The sequence below is a fragment of the Vipera berus genome, assembly GCF_964194415.1.
Source record: "Vipera berus genome assembly, chromosome: 1".
Taxonomy (NCBI): domain Eukaryota; kingdom Metazoa; phylum Chordata; class Lepidosauria; order Squamata; family Viperidae; genus Vipera; species Vipera berus.
Window position 1 is genome coordinate 40,490,096 of NC_138202.1, and position 21,171 is coordinate 40,511,266.

Consider the following 21,171-nt stretch of genomic DNA (forward strand, 5'->3'; position numbering starts at 1 on the left):
GTTAAAGAAGGAATAACCTGAATTTCCCGAGATGCCGGCACGTACAACCACTCAGTCTTGTCGGGATTGAGCCGAAGCCTGTTCCTCCCCATCAAGACCCGAACCACCTCCAGGCAACGGACATCACGTCAAGGGCATCACTGGGGTGGTTTGGGGTGGAGATGAAAAGCTGGGTATCATCAGCATACTGATGATACCCGACCCCAAAACCACGAATGATCTCACCCAGTGGCTTCATATAGATGTTGAACAGGAGAGGCGAGAGGACCGACCCATGAGGAACTCCACAGACGAAAGGCCTAAGGCCTTGAGGCCGACCTCTGCCCTCCTGCCAGCACCGACTGCGAACGTCCCAGGAGGTAGGAGGAGAACCACTGCAGAACAGTGCCTCCCACTCCCAACCCCCTGAGACGCCGCAGTAAGATACCATGGTCGATGGTATCGAAAGCCGCTGAGAGGTCTAATAGGACTAGGACAGAGGAACAACCCCTGTCCCAAGCCCGCCAGAGATCATTCACCAGCGTGACCAATGCCGTCTCCGTGCTGTACCCGGGCCTAAAGCCCGATTGGTACGGGTCCAGATAATCAGCTTCCTGCAGGAACAGAGGGAGCTGATGCGCCACCATGCTCTCAACAACCTTCGCAAGAAAGCGAAGGTTGGAGACCGGACGATAGTTGTTCAAAATAGCCGGGTCCAGGGCAGGCTTCTTGAGGAGAGGTCTCACCACCGCCTCCTTCAAGGCGGTGGGAAAGCTACCCTCACTCAAAGAAGCAGTAATCACTGCCTGGAGCCAGCCAGGAGGGGCACGGGTCCAATAAACACGTGGTGGAGCTCAGCCTCCCCATGATCCTCTCCACATCTTCCGGAGTCACAGGGTCGAACTCTTCCCAGATAACATCACCAAGACCGCCCGTGTCACCTCCAAGATGTCTGTACTTTAAGTATAAAATTTGATGGACAACATTAGTCAAAGTGGTACTTAAAAGTAAAATTCAAGAGTCTAGGTCTAGTGTGTTTTGGTAGCCTTTATCATCTCAAATGATCGGCCTGGGTTGAGGCAACAACAAAATTGTGATAAATATTTTAACCATTTTAATTTTAAAATTGAATTAAATTTAAACAAATATGCCCAATTTTTTTCCTGAAAAGAGGATATGCTAAAATTGATACTAGAGCTTCCATTTCTGTTTGTACTTCTGGTTTTATTATTTCTGTCTGTTTTATTTTCCCCATTTGTTTCATTTCTAGATGGTGATGCCAGGAGATGCAGTAGAGATGACTGAGTTTCAAGATAAAGCAATCAGCAATTCCCATTATGTGTTAGAACTCATGTTGCCAAATGTTTATTTAACATTACCAAACAAGAGTTTTTATGAGAAACTTTACAATAGGCAAGTATAAAATTAAAGGTCTTTGGGATCCATTGGAGGGATTTTGAAATAAAAATCTGGGAAGGTAACTATATTCCCCTGCAGTCGGTTATTACATCTTCCACATGATGCTAAGAATTCCTCAGCCCACTGAGAGGTATTTTCAGCAATTAAAGGGAAGTGCAGGATACTTAGTTTTTCAAAGAAAAAGCATGAGGTGTTTTAGAGCACCAGCCTATAAATTGATTTCTGATTTCTGGAAAATATTTGAACCATATTCATATGTTTGTATGTATCTATGCTGTTTCAAAAGGGACGCGGTGGCTCAGTGGGTTAGGACGCTGAGCTTGTCGATCAGAAGGTCGGCAGTTTGGTGGGTCGAATCCCGAGTGCCGCGTAGCAGAGTGAGCGCCTGTTACTCGTCCCAGCTTCTGCCAACCTAGCAGTTCAAAAGCACGTAAAAATGCAAGTAGAAAAATAGGGACCACTACGGTGGGAAGGTAACAGCGTTCCGTGCGCCTTTGGCATCTAGTCATGCCGGCCACATGACCACGGAGATGTCCTCGGACAAGCGCTGGCTCTTCGGCTTTGAAACGGAGATGAGCACCGGCCCCTAGAGTCGGAAACGACTAGCACGCATGTGCGTGGGAACCTTTACCTTTACCTTTTTATGCTGTTTCTAAAGAAGTATATTACAGGTATCCTTCACTTATATCAGTTCGTTTAGTGACCATTTAAAGTTACAACAGCACTGAAAAAAGTGACTTATGTCCATTTTTCACATTTACGATCATTGCGGCATCCCCATGGCCACGTGATCAAAATTCAGATGCTTGGCAACTGGTTCATATTTATAACAGTTGCGGTCCCAGCATCATGTGATCACCTTTTGCGACCTTCTTATAGGCAAAGTCAATGGGGAAGCCATATTCACTTAATAACCATTGCAACATTGGTTGCAATGATTCACTTAACGGTGGTAAGAAAAATCGTAAAATAGGCAAAGCTCACTTAACAAATGTCTCACTTAGCAACAAAAATTTTGGCTTCAATTGTGATCATGCATTGAGGACTACCGGTACACATTTGCATGTTAAGTTTATTTATTTATTTATTTAGTTATATTTATATACCGCCCTATTCCCTGAGGACTCAGGGCCGTTTACAGGGAATTAAAAATCCAAAATACAAAAATTAAGAACCAAATTAAAAAATATTAAATTGTCCCTGTAGTCGATTAAAAAGAACCCTAAATTAAAATTTCTCCTCAGTCTGGGCCCGAGAGCTGCAAGACAGTTACCTGTTTTTGTCTTATCTTAATGTTTCTTCCAAATACATTTAACAAATATAGTAAATAAGGAAGGAAAGACAAATTACCAGCATGTAAAAACAGGTGTTTTTCTGATGCATAGGTTTCATTCCTCTGTTAGTATATATTACTGATTTGCATATAGTTAGTCATTTTAAAAATATTTTTCTACAACACAGGTTTGTTGTGATTCAATTTGTTCCCATATTTACTTGGTTAATATTCGAGTTTTTTCTTTCTTTCTAGGATTAGTAATGATCTATTATTGTGGGAACCCACAGCTCCCTCTCCGGTAGAAACATTTGAGAATATTTCATATGGTGTTGGGATTTCAGTCGCCAGCCAGCTGATCAACACATTTAGTAAAGACAGTTTTAACCAGTTCAAATCTACTATTCATTATGGTAATGCATTCCATTTTATTTATTTATATATATACATATACATACACACACGCACACACACACACACACACACACACAATGTTATTCTGTTAAACAAAAATAGGAGTACGTATTTATGGTAATCTATTTAAACGAATTTAAGAATTAATATTGGGAAAATCTGTACATATTCTCAACCTAGGTATATTATCCACCTAGGTTTATAGTTAACCAGCTATCTTTATTAGTTCCAATAATTAAATCTTTAATTGGTTTTATAGATGATGAGAGTGGCTCTGAGGAAGAAACATTACAATATTTCTCCACTCTTGATTCTAATTATTGTTCCCGGAGAAGGAAAAAAACTGAATTGCAAAACAGAAGCACACAGAATTTTCTTTCACTTCTTTTAAATATAAACCATGGATTATTGTCAATATTCACAGATATCAAGGTGAGATACCAAAGTATGAATGACTAATGTGAGTTGGACATGTAGGATTTTATGTATAAAACACTATTTTGATATGCTGACATTTGGCAAAACCCCCACACATTTTTCATTTAAAAAACAAAACAAAAACAAAACTAGCTGTTAGTACAGCTGTTAAGGGAGCACCTGGGGAGGTCCAGGGCCATTGACTACATTGAGAGAAAAAAGATCTTCAGAAAGTAGCAGAGACTATTTCAGTAATAGTTCTAAGAAAGCTGCATATTGTAGACAGAGCACCAGGTGTCAGGATCAGATCAAGGATGTCTCTGTCTTTGTGAATTAAACAGAATAATATTCTTAGGAACAATACAATTCATTCTAAAACAAAGGCTATCAGATTCAACCAACAAATGATGTTAATATATTTTTTTCATTTTTTCTGTAGCAGGATGATGGAAGGGTATTTGAAGACAAACATGGAGAATTTTGGTTTGAATTTTGTAATGGTTCTTTATTTTGTGTAACCAAGTATGAAGGTTTTGAAGACAAACATTATATATGTCTCCATTCTAATAGTCTCAACTTATATCATCAAGGTATGAAATTGAACTGTTAGTGTAGATATGAATTTGTGTCATCTTTTTGAAATGATGGGTTAGCGAAAATTATAAAATGTATTACACTTTTGGAAACAAATGTGTATAATGTAACTTTTTTGCCAGTATTAAAAGATTAATTTTGTACTACTGTGTTGCTAAAAATAGAATTATATTTAATTACACTTCATTCAGAAAATTGGAGCTAGGTGTTTTTAAGAATATAGCAGGACTTTAATTTTGCTTATGGAACAAAATTTAAAAGGTCAATAATTGATGTATTTATTCATCCATCCCCATTTGTATGCTGCCTAATCTCACAACTTATCTTTTATTATCAGTAGTTTATATTTAATTAGAATTTTAGTGGTTTATAGAACTATCTATACGTAGAAGGATGGAAATAATTAGGAATAATTATGTCAAAACTGGATAGTATAATGCTTTGGAGAGATGCTTTGGAATAGCAATAGCAGTTATATACCGCTTCACAGTGCTTTACAGCACTCTCTTGAGTGGTTTATAAATGTCAGCATATTGCCCCCAACAGTGTAGGTCCTCATTTTACCAATCTTGGAAGAATGGAAGACTGAGTCAACCTTGAGCCGGTCAGGATCAAACTCCTGGCAGTGGGCAGAGGTTGCGTGCAATACTCCATTTTACCTGGTGTTCATGTCAGATCTGGAAACGGTTACGACTTTTTCAATAAATCATAGAGAGGTCCTGCATACATAGTCCTGCTTGTTCCATACAACTTTTTTTTCAAACATATCTGAAGCATTACAAACTCTAAACAAAAATTAAGAGTAAAATCGTACTATACTTTTAAGGTGCATGCAGCTTGGTACATGAAAGTAATAGGAACAAATTCCTGAGTTTTAGTTCTATTTGAATCATTGAATCATTTCATCAGTTTTCCTGACAGAAATGTCTTCTGGCATGCTTTTCCATGCACAGAAGTTCTAGGAAGGGTTTCTTACATTCAGAATGTAAGAGGATGATGCTAGTCATTGGTAAGTTTATTGAAGTATTCCTCTGGGCTTCTCCCAGAAGGGATCTTTAATGTACTGTATTCTAATTTTTAAAATATTTTTTCTGATTATTTTTTTGTGTGTGTAATAGTCAAATAAATTGCTGATCCTTGGCAAACATTGATGTTTAGCGAAATATATTGTAGAAATTTCTTTTTGTTTGTATATAATAGAAAATGGATTGTGCAATACTTTAGAACAAAGACAAAAAGGTGCTTTGGCATGCAGTTGAAGCCTCATTGTTGTGCAAGTTCATAAACTAAATGTGTCTTCCTGGATTTACACAGCAACCTCATTATTACCGAGGAACATATACCGTATATTGTTTCTAAGAAAAGGTGTGCTTTTTAAAAATGTTGCAGACCAGTGCCACGTGTGTGCTCCCAAATGTCTCTTGTTTTTGAATACAAAGCAGTCACTGTCACTATGAATATTACCAGACTTTGGCCATCTTCATTTTTTTCTGAAAGAGAGAATGTGTGTTTTCATTCTGCATTCCAAATTGCTTTAAGTAATAAGCAAATCATCCTTTTGCAGGAGTGGTAGAAGAGACAGTGTCTCTGTCCGAAATAAAATTGCCAAGTGCAACACATCCACATTGGCTAGAACCTACTGTTTATTTTTCGGAAGAAGAAGGTCCCAATACACCTTTTTCAGATGGCGTAGGAGCAGAATGCTTAAGCATGTTGTCAGCTGCAGTTAAAATACAGTCAAATAAATCGGAGACAAATACAAAGGTTTGTATTTAGAGTTAACTTATTTATTATTTATTTATCAATACATTTGAGGGGTTCTTTGGTGCTCTCTGAGCTTGCTTGTTTTCTTGCAGACGTTTCATTACCCAAACGACGTAACATCATCAGTGCTTATCAATACATTTATAATTTGACTTTTCTTTGAAAGCTGAGGATAGCATACAGAAATATCCCCCCCCCCCACGCACCCTATTTTATCCTCACAGTAAATTCATTAGATAAGATTGCATTATGAGAAAATGACTGGCCCGAGTCAATAAATAGAGTCAGGTACGAATTGGAACCATAATTCAATACATTTGGCTCTGTTAGGTAGAGCTGTTTGGGCATCTAGTCCAACAACTCTGAAAGGCACCACTTTATCATTGCACTATAAATTCTTTGAATTTCCAGTCAGATAGTAACTTAATATACTGTTTACATTGTTCTTGTTATGGCACTAACATTATCAGCGTTGTTACTGTCAAAGAAAGGATAGGTATGTTCATTTGATTCCAAACATTTCAAATCGTTAAACTAACTTGATATACTTTTGTTTTCTAGGAATTTTTAGTTGCAGTTGGGTTAAGAGGAGCCACTCTGCAGCACAGAGTGCTTCCTTCTGGCTTAAGCTGGCATGAACAGGTATATCACTTTGCTTTTTGTTTTCAGTTACTTGTCACTCAGTCTAATGACCTCACAGCCAAATGAAACAACTGAGAAAAATTATAGATTATCACAGATATTCAGAAAAACCCTTAATTAGATAAAAATGCCTAATGACAACTTACATATACTCCATAGAATGTAGAGCATATATTGCTAAAGAAAAAGTAGGCTGGGAGAATGACATGAGTTACTTGAAAGAAAGTCTGCATCCTGAACAATAGCATCAATTTTATGGAGGATATATAGGTCATTTTGACCATTTATTTAGTGACCATTTGAAATTACAAAGGTGCTGAACAAGAGGACTTATGATCTGAAGTTATGGCCATTGCAGCTCCCCAATAGTTATGATTGTGACAAATTGCAACTGTTTTGCACTTACAACTAGTTGCCAAGTGCCCGACGATTATGAGATCACCGTTTGCAGTCTTCCCTGCCAGCTTCCCCAGAAAGTCAAATGCCACTGGCCCCTGCTAAGAGAATTCCCTCGAGTTTCAGGGGGCTGGCAAAAAAAGTCCATGCTGAAGCAGGATTTTTAGCCACAGAGGAGTTTCAGTTTTAAGCAGAGAAACTTGTTTCTCCACTCAGGGCTAAAACTCCTGCTCAGATTTTGGCAGGAAGGATTTTCAGCTCTGGATCAGAGAGAGACTGGCGATGTTTCCATAGCCTCAGTCTCCAAACTGCGCAAGGTTTTCAGAATGATGCATGGTAGCTTGCAGAAAGAAGATCTGGCACTAGCATGAGCTGTCTCAGATACTGTATGTTGCCCAGGTCTTTCAGCAGTAGGAGAAAAATAGTTGGTGAGTAGTTCAAGGCAGATGCTGCTGCAAGCCAGGGCAATCACACTGTCCCCTCAGGCTTTTACACCTCGAACATCCCACAACGTTTCTCAGTGGCAGCAGTAGTGCTAGGGGTGAAGTTGAAGCCTGGGGCAGTGACAACTGGCTGAGGCTACTGATGGCCGTGGGTCTCTGTTTTGAGCTCAGCCCCAGCATTATAGCCAAGTGCTGCAGGGCATGGAGCCTAGGTCACAAAGGAGATAGGTGGGTGTGGGGAATTGGGCAGTATTTCTCAGTGGCAGCAGTGAAGTCTCAGCCCGGGAGCAGAGGTAAGTAGCAGAGACTGCTGAAGGCTCCAGGCCTCTGCATCAGCGTTGCTGCCACCAAGTGCTGCACTTCATTTCTGAACTTGTGCACTGCCTTCACTGGGCCTCCCAGGGTCTCCCCCACCCATATGTTGAGGACTACCTGTAATATAGGCTAAAATAAAAATTTATAAAAATATATCTTAGAAATATTGCAATATTTTAATTTTGTGGCTATTTTTCACAATTTTGTAACTTCTTTATTAGTATTAAAATGTGTTAAAAACTGGTCTGCAACTTCAGTAAGTTCTTATAAGCCCAAATGAAAGATTCTGTCCAGAAAAAGCTTAGCAGTATGCTCACCAAAGCATATTCTACAGTAGTTCTCCCCCATCCCTGAGGCATGGGTGCCTCCTAGAAACCTACACTGGGAGATTTTGCTATAGCATAGTAAGGAACAAAACCTGCACGAGCAAAGCTGCAGCAGAATGGTAAAACTATGCAAGCTATCACTGGGTCCAGTATTTCACTTTTTAATAAATGTGAAGTGGCCTTAAATTGTGAATAATTGGAAATCAATGGGCCTACTTTTATGCTTTTGTAATTGTAGATTATGTACTTTTTGAATATTTCTGATGAACCTGTATTGGGATATAATCCTCCAGCCTCCGTTACAACGTTTCACGTCCATCTCTGGAGTTGTGCTCTGAATTACAAGTAAGTTAAATAAGAAGAATATTCAGAGTAGTGTATTAATGGCAATTGTTGTCAGCAGTGTCTTAAATCTCTTAAATACTTTGGTCTAAACTTTCGGGAATAACAACACTGATGGATTATTGGGTTTTTTTTTGGCAGGCCTTTATTTTTACCAACTAGATGTCTTCTTACTGTTGAAACATTTAGCATCTCAAGTAGCATGGCACTGGATAAATCATCTTCTACTCTCAGGTAACATTTAAAAGACCAACAGCCTCATTTTCATATTTATTTTAGGTGTTATGAAAATATAAAACCATATATGAGGATGAAGATAAGGATGAACTTTTAATGAAAGCTAATATTTTAATTTTTCTTGAATAATAAAAAATCCATTGTAAACCTACAATAGCTAATACTTATAGAATCACCCCTTTTTTTGGCCATAGTGACTTCTGTTTTAAAAAACATGAATTTAGAATTGACATAGAAAAGAAATAGGACAACACATGTGGTATGTATATCTTCTTGTTTTAAAATATTTGTAAGATTTTCAACAATTTAAACTTAAAAAGTTTTTTTTTCTCCTTCATGTTATCCTCTTGGTTTGTGGCCTACAGGAGTATAGTTCAAAGACATAAACGTGGTTTTAAGGAAGTTTTGACTCCATTAAAACTAAAATTGGTGTTTGAAAACTCCCATAATTTTTTTCTTTACTATAACACATATTTAAAGTTAATTCTTGTAGTTTCTCAATTTTTCCTGTCAGCCAAATACTTTATTTGTATGCAGTTTTTGTGATCTTCCCAGTTGCAACTCAATGAACAGTGCAATCTTGTTTTCACTGATGGGAATCTATTCCTACTTGTAGTTAAACTGTCTTATCAGAACAAAATCAATAACAACGCAAAGTTAAGAAGATGATAGTCAAGTGGTTAAATGCATCATTTATTTGTATACCAAATACACAATTTAGGGTTTTTTGGCTGTAGGATAATCTTGGATGAGGCTGCTTTGCATTTATCTGACAAAAATAATGCTACTGTGAATCTCCAAAAAGGTAAGTGTATTTCACATTTGAAAAGAACCCAGAGAATCAAACATAACCAGTTAGGATATTGAAAACTTACAATATTAAGCACATCGGGTTAGTTAGTAAAATGTCTAGGATGGTATGAATATTCTGGATGACAGCATTTCTTCTCTAGTTTTCTTGAGTACATTAAGACTCTATAGCAGGGGTCTCCAAACCCTGGTCCGTGGACTGGTACCGGGCACAGCATGCCACAACCGGTCCACACAAAAAAGTAAAGTCTCATCTGTGGGTGCGAAACTATGCCTCCTCTGGTCCATGGAAAAACCTTTCTCCATGGAACTGGTCCCTGATGCCCAAAAGGTTGGGGACCTCTGCTCTATAGCCGTCATCTAATCTTAAACGATATCTGCGGTGGCAAATAATCTTTCTAGCTGAAGACAGAAATGCAAATAGTGGCACACTTTGGATCTAAAACTCATGAAAGTCTAAAAATGAGCAGGACCAACTCAGATTTAAGGATGCTCTTATTGAGTCCTTCATTTGCATATTTTCATCTACAATAACAGGCCACTGAAATTACCTAATCTCAAAAATCTGTTCCTTCTTTATCTTTCTACCCTTGCATATACACATTAAATTATTCGCCTTACTTCCTTATTTTCTTTCTGTTTTCACTTCTCTATCCAATTCGCCCAGTTTCCTGGCGATTTACAAACTTGGTTCCATGTATGCATCCATTCGCCTTCCCTTCTGCTGTCTATTCTTCCAGGCTGAGTCAGGAAGAAAATGTTCATTGTTTCCCAGCCTAGCAGGAAAGGAATCATAGCAAGGATGCAGAGTATTTGATAGTGAGAAAAAAGAACGAGGAATGTGAGAGGGGATAGTAGCTTGGTCACTCACTGTTGGATGTAGTAATGCCCATAAATGTATATGCTGATTGAATTCATTCCCAGTCAGACTAAGTTCACCCCTTAAAGATGAGTGCAGTGTCTCTTGATTTATCTGCTTATTTTCTCTAAATTAGAATGGGTTTGAATATCAATTATAATACTATTTTGTATCAAGTGGGAAGTGCATAAGAAGCAGGTGGCTTGGACAAATACTGTAAAGCTAAATGGTCATTAAGTAGGAGAAAGTTATGTTTACAGTATAACGTCAATTTAAGCGACCCCCAGTTAACAGTCATTGGATGCAACTGAGCAAATTACTATTTAGGATTCACTCTGGAAATAAAGAAATCTGTTGTTACTGAAGTATATTTGGCAGTTTCCTTCATAAATTGGTACAAATCACATTAAACATGTATTGTGTAATAGAAGAAATGACAATAGTACAAAATGGTACATTGTTAGGGTTTTACTATACATTAATATGGAAACTGAATTTAAAATGTGTGAAGACTTAGGTAGTTTTCCTTTTTTTAAAACAAAGAAGCTGTATTAAAGCAATTTAATAAATAGATATTTTTATTCTTTTTTTCCAGATTATGTTCAAGTTATGGATATGGGACTGTTGGAACTGACCATAAGGACAGTAAAACCTCAATCTGGTGAAGAGAGGGTAAGTTAAAACATAAAAAACTTTGACAAAATAAGACTAATTTTGAACATATATAATATAAATATAAAAACATGTATCATTAGCGGACTTATTTACAAATAAAGAGGGATTTATTTACAAAGAAAAATGAAAATGAAAACCAGTTAGTAGTACTAGAATTCTATTGGATTCCTTAACATATTCTTTTTTTTTAATTTTTCTTATCCTGTGTTTTTTATTTTTACAAAACGTAATGAATATATCTTAATACTCCTTCCTCCTGTTTTTACCCAACAATAGTAACTTTGTGAGGTGAATTGGACTGAGAGAGCGACTGACCCAAGCCGGCTTTCGTGCTCACTGTTTCCTACTTTCTAACCTGGTGCCTTAACGCCTAGACCACAGGTCTGCAACCCGTGGCTCCGGAGCCACATGTGGCTCTTTCAGCCGTCTCCTGCGGCTCCCAGTCCTCTGCCATGTGCAGTCCCCCCAAAAAAAAGTGGGACTAAAAAAGTTCAACCAATCAATTCAAATATGCAGGGTAGGTGCATATCTCGCCTTGGCTCCACTCTTCAGTCAAACCCTGTTCTGCGCATGCGCGCCTGTACGCGCATGCGCCCACATTTTGTGCGGCTCCCAATTTTTCCTTTTGTGAGGGAACTGGTTCCGAGTGGCTCTTTCACTGTTTCAGGTTGCTGACCCCTGGCCTAGACCAAACTGGGGGACTTCTAAGCATATATGTTTTGTTTGTTGTTAAATATGAGTTTGTGTAGTTTTCATAGGGATCAAAAAATGATCTTGTTTTACTTTCTGTTGCCCAGAGCAATCCATATTTTGAACTACATTGTTCTAGTGATGTTATCCACATTCGAACATGCTCAGATTCATGTGCTGCATTGATGAACCTTATACAATATATTGCAAGTTACGGTGATTTGAATCCTCCTGCTAAAATGGAGTGCACTTCTGGAGTGACCAAACAGAATGTGAAGGTATAAATATATGTTTCTCTTAACCCTTACCCCCCCCCCCCCGAAATCATATAATTTCATTGTTTAGTTTTGTCCATATTTGTAGAAATTAATATTTATGCATTACCTTTTTTTGAAGGGGGAAGAAATATTTTTACTTCTTCATCTTAATTTACTAAGACAGTGATTGGCAGATGTAGAAGAATACATTGTCTTTGACTTTTAATACTAGAAAGAAAATTGCTACCAGGGTTTTTTTAAAGGCCAGGCACAATTTTTTTTAGAAAAAAATGAAACTTCCAGTTAGAATTTTTCTGTTTCTGTCTTCTACTTTTATTATTATAGTCATACATAATCTTTTCACAGAACAGTCAGTAAAATAGCGATTTGAATACATCACAGCTGGCTGGTTATACATAACAAATGAAGACATTGACCCATTTTTGCCTGGGGGCTGCTGTGTACTTTCAATTTGACAGAGAAACTGATCAACAAATCAAAGATGCACTCATGGAATTACTTACTCATGATCATTGTTAAATAACTTAATGGATTAACTTCCACTAACTATCAGGGCTTTTGTCAAAGCAAAGCTTTCATATGATGCTGATTTAAATTAGATTTCCATTCTTAGTTGTACCATGCAGGAAGTATTCTCTGATAACATTAAGCAACTTTTATCATACAATAAAGATTCTGGTTTTTATAGCAGATTTGTAATTTTTATGTCATGTTTTACCCTGGGGTTACTCTCTTTACAATTTTACATACACAATGTTTTTATGTCATATTTGTCAGTTCCAGGGCTTTTATTTTTATGCTGATGAAAACATGAGATAATGAGTAAATAAGTGAGAACAGTCAAACTTTAAAATTAGCAAGGAATGTTGTGTCATCTTAAGTATATCACATTTATTGTGAAATAAACTTTCATCGATGATAGATTGAGATATTGAATAATAATTTATGAAAGCTTAGATTACTATAAATGTGTTAGTCTGTTGTAATAAAAACAGTAAAGGAGTTGCATTCATAGACTGACTTACCTCTTTGAAAATAATCAGTGGTTCATTTCATTTACTTAAAAAAATAATGGTACTCATGTTCTTATTTACATACATTAATGTTTGTAAATGTTTTAAATAAGACAGCTAAATCAAGTAAAGATGGAGGCATTTGGACATTAGATCACCAAGATTTCTTAAACGACTTTAATTTACTAGGCCCCTTTATAATATATGGAGCAGTAGCCTTAAAACAGGATGCTCAGGAGTAACTTCTGAAGAAGTTTGTTGCGTGTCCATTTCAAATTTGGTTCTGTATAATTTTCTTATTTAGGCAGATGTTTCTAGTTGGCCACCTTCCCAAGGGCCAGTTCTTGCTGAAGCTGACCAACAAATTTTACGTGATTTAATGAGTGATGCTATGGAAGAGATTGAAACCCAGCAGTTGATTTCCCCCTCTAACCTACAAGCTAATGGTAAATCTATTTGGACTTTATTTTTAATCAAAATCTATTTTAAGTTTCATATTTATTTTTTGAATTTATTGCATTATGCTTATAATTTGTACACCTATAAGTATTTAATGTTTTATTAACATTTTAAGAAGATTAAAAATTAATAGAATCTTATTCTATATTGACAAAAGAAATCATTGGAAAAGCTAAGAGTACAAAAGCAAAGGAAGAAAGAAAATAGAAAAAATTTCTTTACAACAGTTATAAGTACAATTATAAATTTATGTCTTCTATGGTTAGAACACAACTGTTTATTTTTTTTCTATAATTATTTTTTCTAATCAAAACCATAAATCATAACTCTATTTTTCCATTTCATGGAACAAATCTATAAGGGTTTCTAATCTACCATAAACATAGATACTAATTCTTTCTCTGGTCAAAGAAGTCAGTTTGGCTGTTTCTTCAAGTTCATCATCTACCAACCATTGCTGTATTGTAGGTACCATGTTTCCCTGAAAATAAGACCCACCCCAAAATAAGCCCTAGCCTGATTTTTTGGGGTGGGCCTAATATAAGCCCTACCCCAAAAATAAGCCGGGGGGCGTAGCCAGCACAAGTGGCGGTGAGTATGTGGGGGCTGATGGTGTCCGGCAACAAACAGCCCAACAGCCCTTTGTTACAGCGCAGGTAAGTCCAGGCGCAGAGGCAGAAGTGGGAGGGGAAGGCAGGCAATCCAGACACACCCTGCACTTTTTGCCCAGAGGGAGACTGGAACCTTTGTCTGCTTGTGAATGGGGTGCTTAGGAACCGAGCAGTTCTCTCCATCTCCAAGTGCCCTATTTGCAACCAGATGAAGCTTCCAGTCTCCGTCATTTCTCTGTCCGGGCAAAAAGTGTTTGGGCGCCTATAGGATGCTTGGAAATGGAGCACTCCCTTTCCAAATACCCCATAGGCACCCAAACACTTTTTGCCCAGAGGGAGACTGGAAGTTTGCTTCCAAATAGGGCGCGTGGGAATGGAGCGATTAGCCCCGTTCCCAAGTGCCCCATTTGCAAGCAGACAAAGCTTCCAGTCTCCCTCTGAGTGAAAAGTATTTGGGTGCTATGGGGCACTTGATGCAGCTCCACTACCCCACCCCCCGAACTGCCTCACCTCATGGCAGTGGCATGGAGTAGCAGGCCACGTGGTCTGCTGTGAGTGGCTGCAGAAGTGGGCTGGCAGCCACACGGACTCCTGCTGGACAGGGCTGTTGGTGCCGCTACCACAAGGGGAGGCAGGTATTGGGGAAAAATAAAAAGAAAGCAACATGTCTGTTTCCAATTGTTTGTCCATCAGTCTCAAAAGAAAACCTTCCAGTTTCAATTGTATATTAGTCTTTATAATCCTTTGAATTAGTGTATCGAATCTAAAACTTTGTGGTTTTTAACATATCCACAAAGATGATAAAATATTCTTTCTGGTTCACATTTCCAATGTAAATTTGAGGTACTTTTAAACTTTCTAGACAATTTCTTGATACATCATTTTATAAAAATTCTCCTTAAGACCATAACATAACGTAAATTTCAGCCACATATTTTCCCATGGTTTCATCTGTATATTATAGCCAAAAAATTTAACCCTATTTTATCCTATTTTTATCCCAAGCCATTCTTAAATGTCTTTACCTAAATTATTTTTAAAAAAATCTTTTTGTTTTACAGTCCTCCACTATTGCTTTTTTCTCTAACAACATTCCACATATTCCAACATGGCACATTTTAAGAGTTTGGGTGACATGCTAAAGTATGATTAATTTCTGATCTTCTCACAGTCATATTAGTAAAGAATTGCATCTAGATGTAGTCAGTTTATCTTGGTAATTTCTTGATTACATGGAAAAGTTTAAACTTTTTCAACTTTTTCTCTTCTTTTCTTCTAGGAAGCATAGATGAAAAGAGTCAAACACCAGCACCAACATGTTCAGATCTTTTCCTATTTCCTGATGAAAGTGGGAATCTGTCCCAAGAGCCAAGCCCTGCCTATGCATCATTTACTCCCAACATGATTAACGAAGTTATAGGGGATGCACCTTCTGAAAATGATGACTTTTGTATTCTTTTTGCACCAAAGGCTGTTATTTCTGTAAGAAACTCCTAATGTTATTAAAAAATAAGAAATTTTAAAATGGAAAGTAGATATTGGGATATATAAATTAAATTATGGCTATTAAAATATTGTAAAATGACCATCTGGAAAGTCATTAACATTAATATCAATAATAATAATATATACATTTGAAAAAAGTGGATCATATCACTTTAGAATGTAATATTCTAAATATTAGAATCCTTGATAGAGTGATTGAATATAATTCAATAATGGTATTCATCCATCCATCCATCCGTTTAGAGGGATTAAATTAAAGTTTTTCACACTTTTAGCCAGGGCTTTTGGCTTGCATTAATAATGACTTTAGTTGCTTTTCGTATATATTAAGTGAGTTTTAAGTATTTTGTTTTGTCATTATTTTTGATCCATTAGCTGTTCTGTCAATTGTGAACTTAAATTGTCTGGGATTAAGGAAATAAGATGAATTACTTGGTTTGGTTTGATTTTTGTTTTATTTTATGACTGAATAAAAATAAAACCTAAATTAATCATAGGAAATACTAATTCCAAATTTTACCTCCCTTTTTACAGAATATTTTTGAGTATACTTGAAATCATACCTGTCTTACTTTTCATCAATTTGAATAATATAATTCACTGTTTCATTGTACATTAAGATTCTGAATAACTTTTACTATTATTGTCCTTTTGAAAATATGTATCATATTTTTATAAATTTATATTTTTCTCAGTTCCAATTTTACATTTTACATTTCATTTAAGAAATATATAATTATGTTTATAATGCAAAAGAGGTTTCAAATTATAGAACCACTTCTGGAAGAATGAAAATGAAAAAAAAGGAAAAAGAAAAAGTACACATTCAGCTAATAGTCTGTAATCCTTTAGGATAAGGAAGAAGAGCCAGTAGTGAAAACTATGGTTGAAGATGCTATTATAATAAAAGAAAACCATTTTAGTTTACCAGTGAAAAGGGCAGATACAAGGAAGACACCACTGCATTTTCCTGTTCCCCTCATGCGCTATGTTGTGAAAGAAATTTCACTTATTTGGCATCTTTATGGAGGAAAGGATTTTGGGAACATAACACCTACATCTCCAGCTAAAAGTTATATGTAAGTATTTCAGTATCAGTCCCTTGTCTTTACACAGGAGCTGAGAATTAATTTAAAGAAATATAAACACCCTCTGTCATTTTCTTTTGTAACTGCAGCAGCAGCAATGAAAGAGAGGAAGTGGTCTACCAGCCATGACCATGAGCTCCCTGAATGCATATGGATGAGCATTATAGGTCATGGAGTACTAGACTGGATGTGTAATATAGGCCTGATAATTAGCCTTACATTAAACAGAATTGTAATTTGTTAAAACATAATAAAAATGGCTTAGTTTCATGTGTTTATCTAGCCAAATTCTTAGTTCCTTTATAATTGGAAATGTATTAGTTACGGAAAGAAGAAAATACGTTCATGATGACAAGGTAGTACATTTAGTTTTGTTCACAAAACTCAGATTGTGCACTGAATGAATCTCAGATCTGAATGAGTTGTTGTGAGGTAAACTTCTTATTTAAAGAGAAACATATTTTTTCTCTTATCCAGTAGTCCTCAGAGTTCTCCTTCTCACACCCCAACAAGACACGGACGTAGTACTGCCTGTGGAGGAAAAGGAAGGAACCCCGACTTTTTGATAGAAATACAGTTAAGCAAGGTAAGAGGGGGAAATGACATTATTTTGTTTTATTTCTCTAAAACCTTAACCCAGAGGTGTCAAACTGCTGGCCTGCAGGGCAGACGCGTCACGAGGAAACAGTGCCCACCCCATTGCCGGCAATGGGAAAAAAGTTCCGATATGTTGCACGACATCACGTAACGTCGCGAGTTTGACATCTCTGCCTTAACCCATCAAATTTGCCCTTTTTCCTCTCTTGTTTTTTTAAAGGTGAAATTCCAGCATGAGGTATATCCCTCAGGTGAACAAGAGTGCGAACTCAACATATTGGAACAACCCGTATCTCGTCAAATATTTATGGTTCAAGATCTTGAAATCAGAGATCGCTTGGCTACATCTCAAATGAATAAATTTCTTTATCTTTACTGTAGTAAGGAGATGCCTAGAAAGGCGCACTCTAACATGGTAAGATAAACATTTGCTGAATATTTTAATGCTGAGAATTACAAAGGAAGATAATATGTTGAATTGTAGGCCGCCCAGAGTCATTGATTGAGATAGGCAGCTATAGAAGTAAACAAATAAATAGCAACCAAGTGCACTGCAGAAGTATGTATTCTTTATCATCATTTACAGCTTGTCAGTTCAGGACTATTTCAGAACCTTAAAGAGCTAAACTTTTGGTGGGTGCAGATTGTTTCTTCCCTTTATTTTTAGTTTCTTTTGATTTCTGTGGTGGAAATATATAAAGGTGTATTTTTCTCTGTGTTCATTAAATAATTTTATTTTCCTACTGAGGTTTACTTTTAAGTGTCACTTAAAAGAGAAAAGATATTTGACTTTTTAGACTTGTTTTGGGCATTTAAGACATGTATATCAACTTCTTAAGCTCTTGGCTATCCCATTTAGATAATGTATCAAACAGGGCAATAAGCGTCCACCCTCAGATGGACACTTATTTATTTTATTTAGAAGAAAGGCTCCTGATGGATTTTTCAATCTCTTTGCACTATATCATCTGCAGAGCATGGAAGCTGATTTTGGAATACCGTATTTTTCGGACCATAAGACGCACTTTTTCCCCCAAAAGTGGGGGGGAAAACGAGGGTGCGTCTTATGGTCCGAAGGTGATCCGTATGGCCAGCCCCAACCTCTGCAAGTGGAGCACGAATCGGCACGTGCTGAGAAACGCTGATCTCACGCTCCTGCAATCTGCCTCGCTCGGTTTCAGCTTCCCTTGCTACAAGAGAAAGCAGGCTGAAACGGAGTGAGGGAGGTTGCCAGGAATGCGAATCGGCTGATCTCGCGCTGCTGCAATCTCCCTCGTTTCAGCCTGCTTTCTCTTGTAGCAAGGGAAGCTGAAACTCGTTTCAGCTTGCTTTCTGCAAGAGAAAGCCGGGCCGCAGGGCCGCCTTCGCAGGTACTGCTCTAATGCAGAGAGGGAAGGACAAAGAGGGAGGGAAGGAAGGAAGGAAAGAAGGAAGGAAGGAAGGAAGGAAGGAAGGAAGGAAGGAAGGGACAATGGGAGAGGGAGGGAGAGAGAGAGAGAAAGGGAGAGAGAAGGAGAAAGAAATAGGGAGGGAGAGAGGAGAAAGAAAGGGAGAGAAATAGAGGGAGGGAAAGAGGGAGAGGGAAAGAGAGAGAGAAAGGGAGAGAGAGAAGGAGAAAGAAAGAGGGAGGGAAATAGAGGGAGAGAGAGAAAGGGAGAAATAGAGGGAAAGAGAAAAATAGAGAGGGAGAGAAAGGGAGAGAGAGAAGGAGAAAGAAATAGGGAGGGAGAGAGGAGAAAGAGTGAGAGAAATGGAGGGAAAGAGGGAGAGGGAAAGAGGGAGAGAGAGGGAGAGAGAGAAGGAGAAAGAAAGAGGGAGGGAAATAGAGGGAGAGAGAGAAAGGGAGAAATAGAGGGAAAGAGAAAAATAGAGAGGGAGAGAAAGGGAGAGAGAGAAGGAGAAAGAGGGAGGGAAATGGAGAGAGAGAAAGGGAGAGATAGAGGGAAAGAGAAAAATAGGGAGAGAAAGAGGGAGGTGGAGAGAAAGGGAGGGGGAGAGAGGAGAGAGAAAGAAAGAGGGAGGGGGAGAGAGGGAGAGAAAGAGAAGGATAGAGAGAAATTAAATTAGTAACATGATTGTTAGGTGAATCTGGTTTCCCCACTAACTTTGCTTCTCAGAAGGTTGCAAAAGGCGATCACATGACCCTGGAACAATGTGACCATCATAAATATGAATCGATTGCCAAGCATCCAAATGTAAATCACATGACCCTGGGGATGCTGCAACAGTCATAAGTGTGAAAAATGGTCATAAGTCACTTTTTTCAGTGCCGTCATAACTTTGGTCACTAAGTGAATCATTGTACGTCAAGGACTACCTGTACTTTATCATTGTTTTCCTTTTTTGGTGGGGGGTCAAGTTTTTGACACCTTGCTGGGCGACTGGTGGTACTCGGACATTGCCTTGTCCTAAAAGTGGTACAATGGATGAAAAGGTTGAAAAGCCCTGTTTTAGCATACCGGTACTATTTGGTTCAGATTTTTTTTTCTTGTTTGCCTGCTCTAAAAACTGGGTGCGTCTTATGGTCAGGTGCATCTTATGGTCCGAAAAATACGGTACTTCTTATCCAAATGATTGATAACTCACGTCCAGTCTGATAATGCTTTAGCCAGAGTTTCTATTCCAATGTTAACAGCCTCTTGCAGAATTACCATAACTTGCTGACAGAAATCAATATCTACACTCCTGATACCACATGCATTTGATAGTGAAGAACTTCATTTTTAACAAGAGATTGCTAGATCTAATGAAAATTATAATGAAAATTGCACAAAACATAGCAAACTTTATTACAGTCTTAGATAAGAATAAGTATCTATATGTATGTATAATATATGTACCCATCTGACAAGGGTGACTTTGAGCAGCATACAATGATGTTACATGTTAATAAATCAGCTATAATGCCCAATATATGTTTCATTTAACAGTTGACAGTTAAAGCATTGCATGTTCGTCCTGAGTCTGGAAGATCGCCACAAGAATGTTGTTTACGGGTATCTTTAATGCCGCTTCGTCTCAACATTGACCAGGTTAGTTAAGAAGATACCATGTTGGGGAGATGGGTGGACCAATTGCCACATTTTTTTCTCTTTGAAGAAAAATAAAAATTACTCAATTGGTTACCCTAGCTTATTATTATATTTTTATCTTGCCTTTTTATATACGAGTCAATGCAACAAACATATCTAATGCTCCTGCCTCCCATTTTCCTCAAAACAACCTGTGAGGTGAGTTGTGCTGAGAGTGACTAGCCCAAATTCACCCAGCTAGTTTTTCATCCTTAAAGCAAGCCTAGAACTCACAATCTCCTGGTTTCTAGGCCAGCACATTACCCATTATGTCAAACCAGCTCTTTGTATTTGATACTTTTTCTTTGATTTTAAAAGTATTGTAAATGTCTCTTTACTGTATGAATATTTTTAAAAAATACTGTGGAGAAATTAAAACTTGTTTTGAAACTTAGGCAGCATGAGTCAAGTGAGATATTGAGAATTGCATTGCCTCCATCTTTTGTAGGATATGAATATTTTTCTTTTAGCCAAACAAAGTATAGGCATTTATATATTGCGTGTATTGTGTGTGCATGTGACATATACATATACATATATGTTTATGTAATTCAAATACGTATGATTGTAAGATAAACTTCATTGTTAATAATATAGTACTTTGGTTTATATTCAGAAATTCTATCTGATAAATGAGTAGTATTTAGTATACTAATTAGTATTATTAGTAATTAGTAATAGTACTAATGCTATTAATACTATGTATTACTATAACCAGTAAATGCTATTAGTATTTTCCACCTCTGCATATGATCACATAATGAGCAAGGTAATAATTTCTTTTCTTAGTATACTGCTTTCTATTTTCTAGGATGCCTTGTTTTTCTTGAAGGATTTTTTCACTAGCCTATCAACAGAAGTAGAAGTCCTAATGACTCCAGATCCTGAGGGTAAATATTCTGATGTAAAATCATATTATATATCATATATATTTAATATAAATTATATGAATT

At 37.2% G+C, this 21,171-nt stretch overlaps 1 protein-coding gene across 3 annotated transcripts in view; it reads left to right on the top strand.

Annotated features, from left to right (window-relative positions):
* ATG2B (autophagy related 2B) overlaps positions 1 to 21,171 on the top strand; it is a 61,721-nt gene that overhangs the window by 28,476 nt on the left and 12,074 nt on the right. For all 3 annotated transcript variants that reach the window (XR_014027052.1, XM_081332256.1, XM_081332257.1), the window contains exons 18-35: positions 1,250 to 1,392; positions 2,927 to 3,084; positions 3,345 to 3,517; positions 3,942 to 4,092; positions 5,661 to 5,860; positions 6,422 to 6,502; positions 8,221 to 8,327; positions 8,466 to 8,558; positions 9,299 to 9,366; positions 10,826 to 10,902; positions 11,703 to 11,873; positions 13,191 to 13,332; positions 15,236 to 15,438; positions 16,315 to 16,541; positions 17,028 to 17,136; positions 17,368 to 17,562; positions 20,078 to 20,179; positions 21,030 to 21,108. Coding sequence is in view for 2 of the 3 variants with exons in the window: in XM_081332256.1 (XP_081188382.1) it covers positions 1,250 to 1,392; positions 2,927 to 3,084; positions 3,345 to 3,517; positions 3,942 to 4,092; positions 5,661 to 5,860; positions 6,422 to 6,502; positions 8,221 to 8,327; positions 8,466 to 8,558; positions 9,299 to 9,366; positions 10,826 to 10,902; positions 11,703 to 11,873; positions 13,191 to 13,332; positions 15,236 to 15,438; positions 16,315 to 16,541; positions 17,028 to 17,136; positions 17,368 to 17,562; positions 20,078 to 20,179; positions 21,030 to 21,108 (2,479 nt within the window). In the remaining variant the exon portion in view is untranslated. The remainder of the gene's footprint in view (positions 1 to 1,249; positions 1,393 to 2,926; positions 3,085 to 3,344; positions 3,518 to 3,941; positions 4,093 to 5,660; positions 5,861 to 6,421; positions 6,503 to 8,220; positions 8,328 to 8,465; positions 8,559 to 9,298; positions 9,367 to 10,825; positions 10,903 to 11,702; positions 11,874 to 13,190; positions 13,333 to 15,235; positions 15,439 to 16,314; positions 16,542 to 17,027; positions 17,137 to 17,367; positions 17,563 to 20,077; positions 20,180 to 21,029; positions 21,109 to 21,171) is intronic.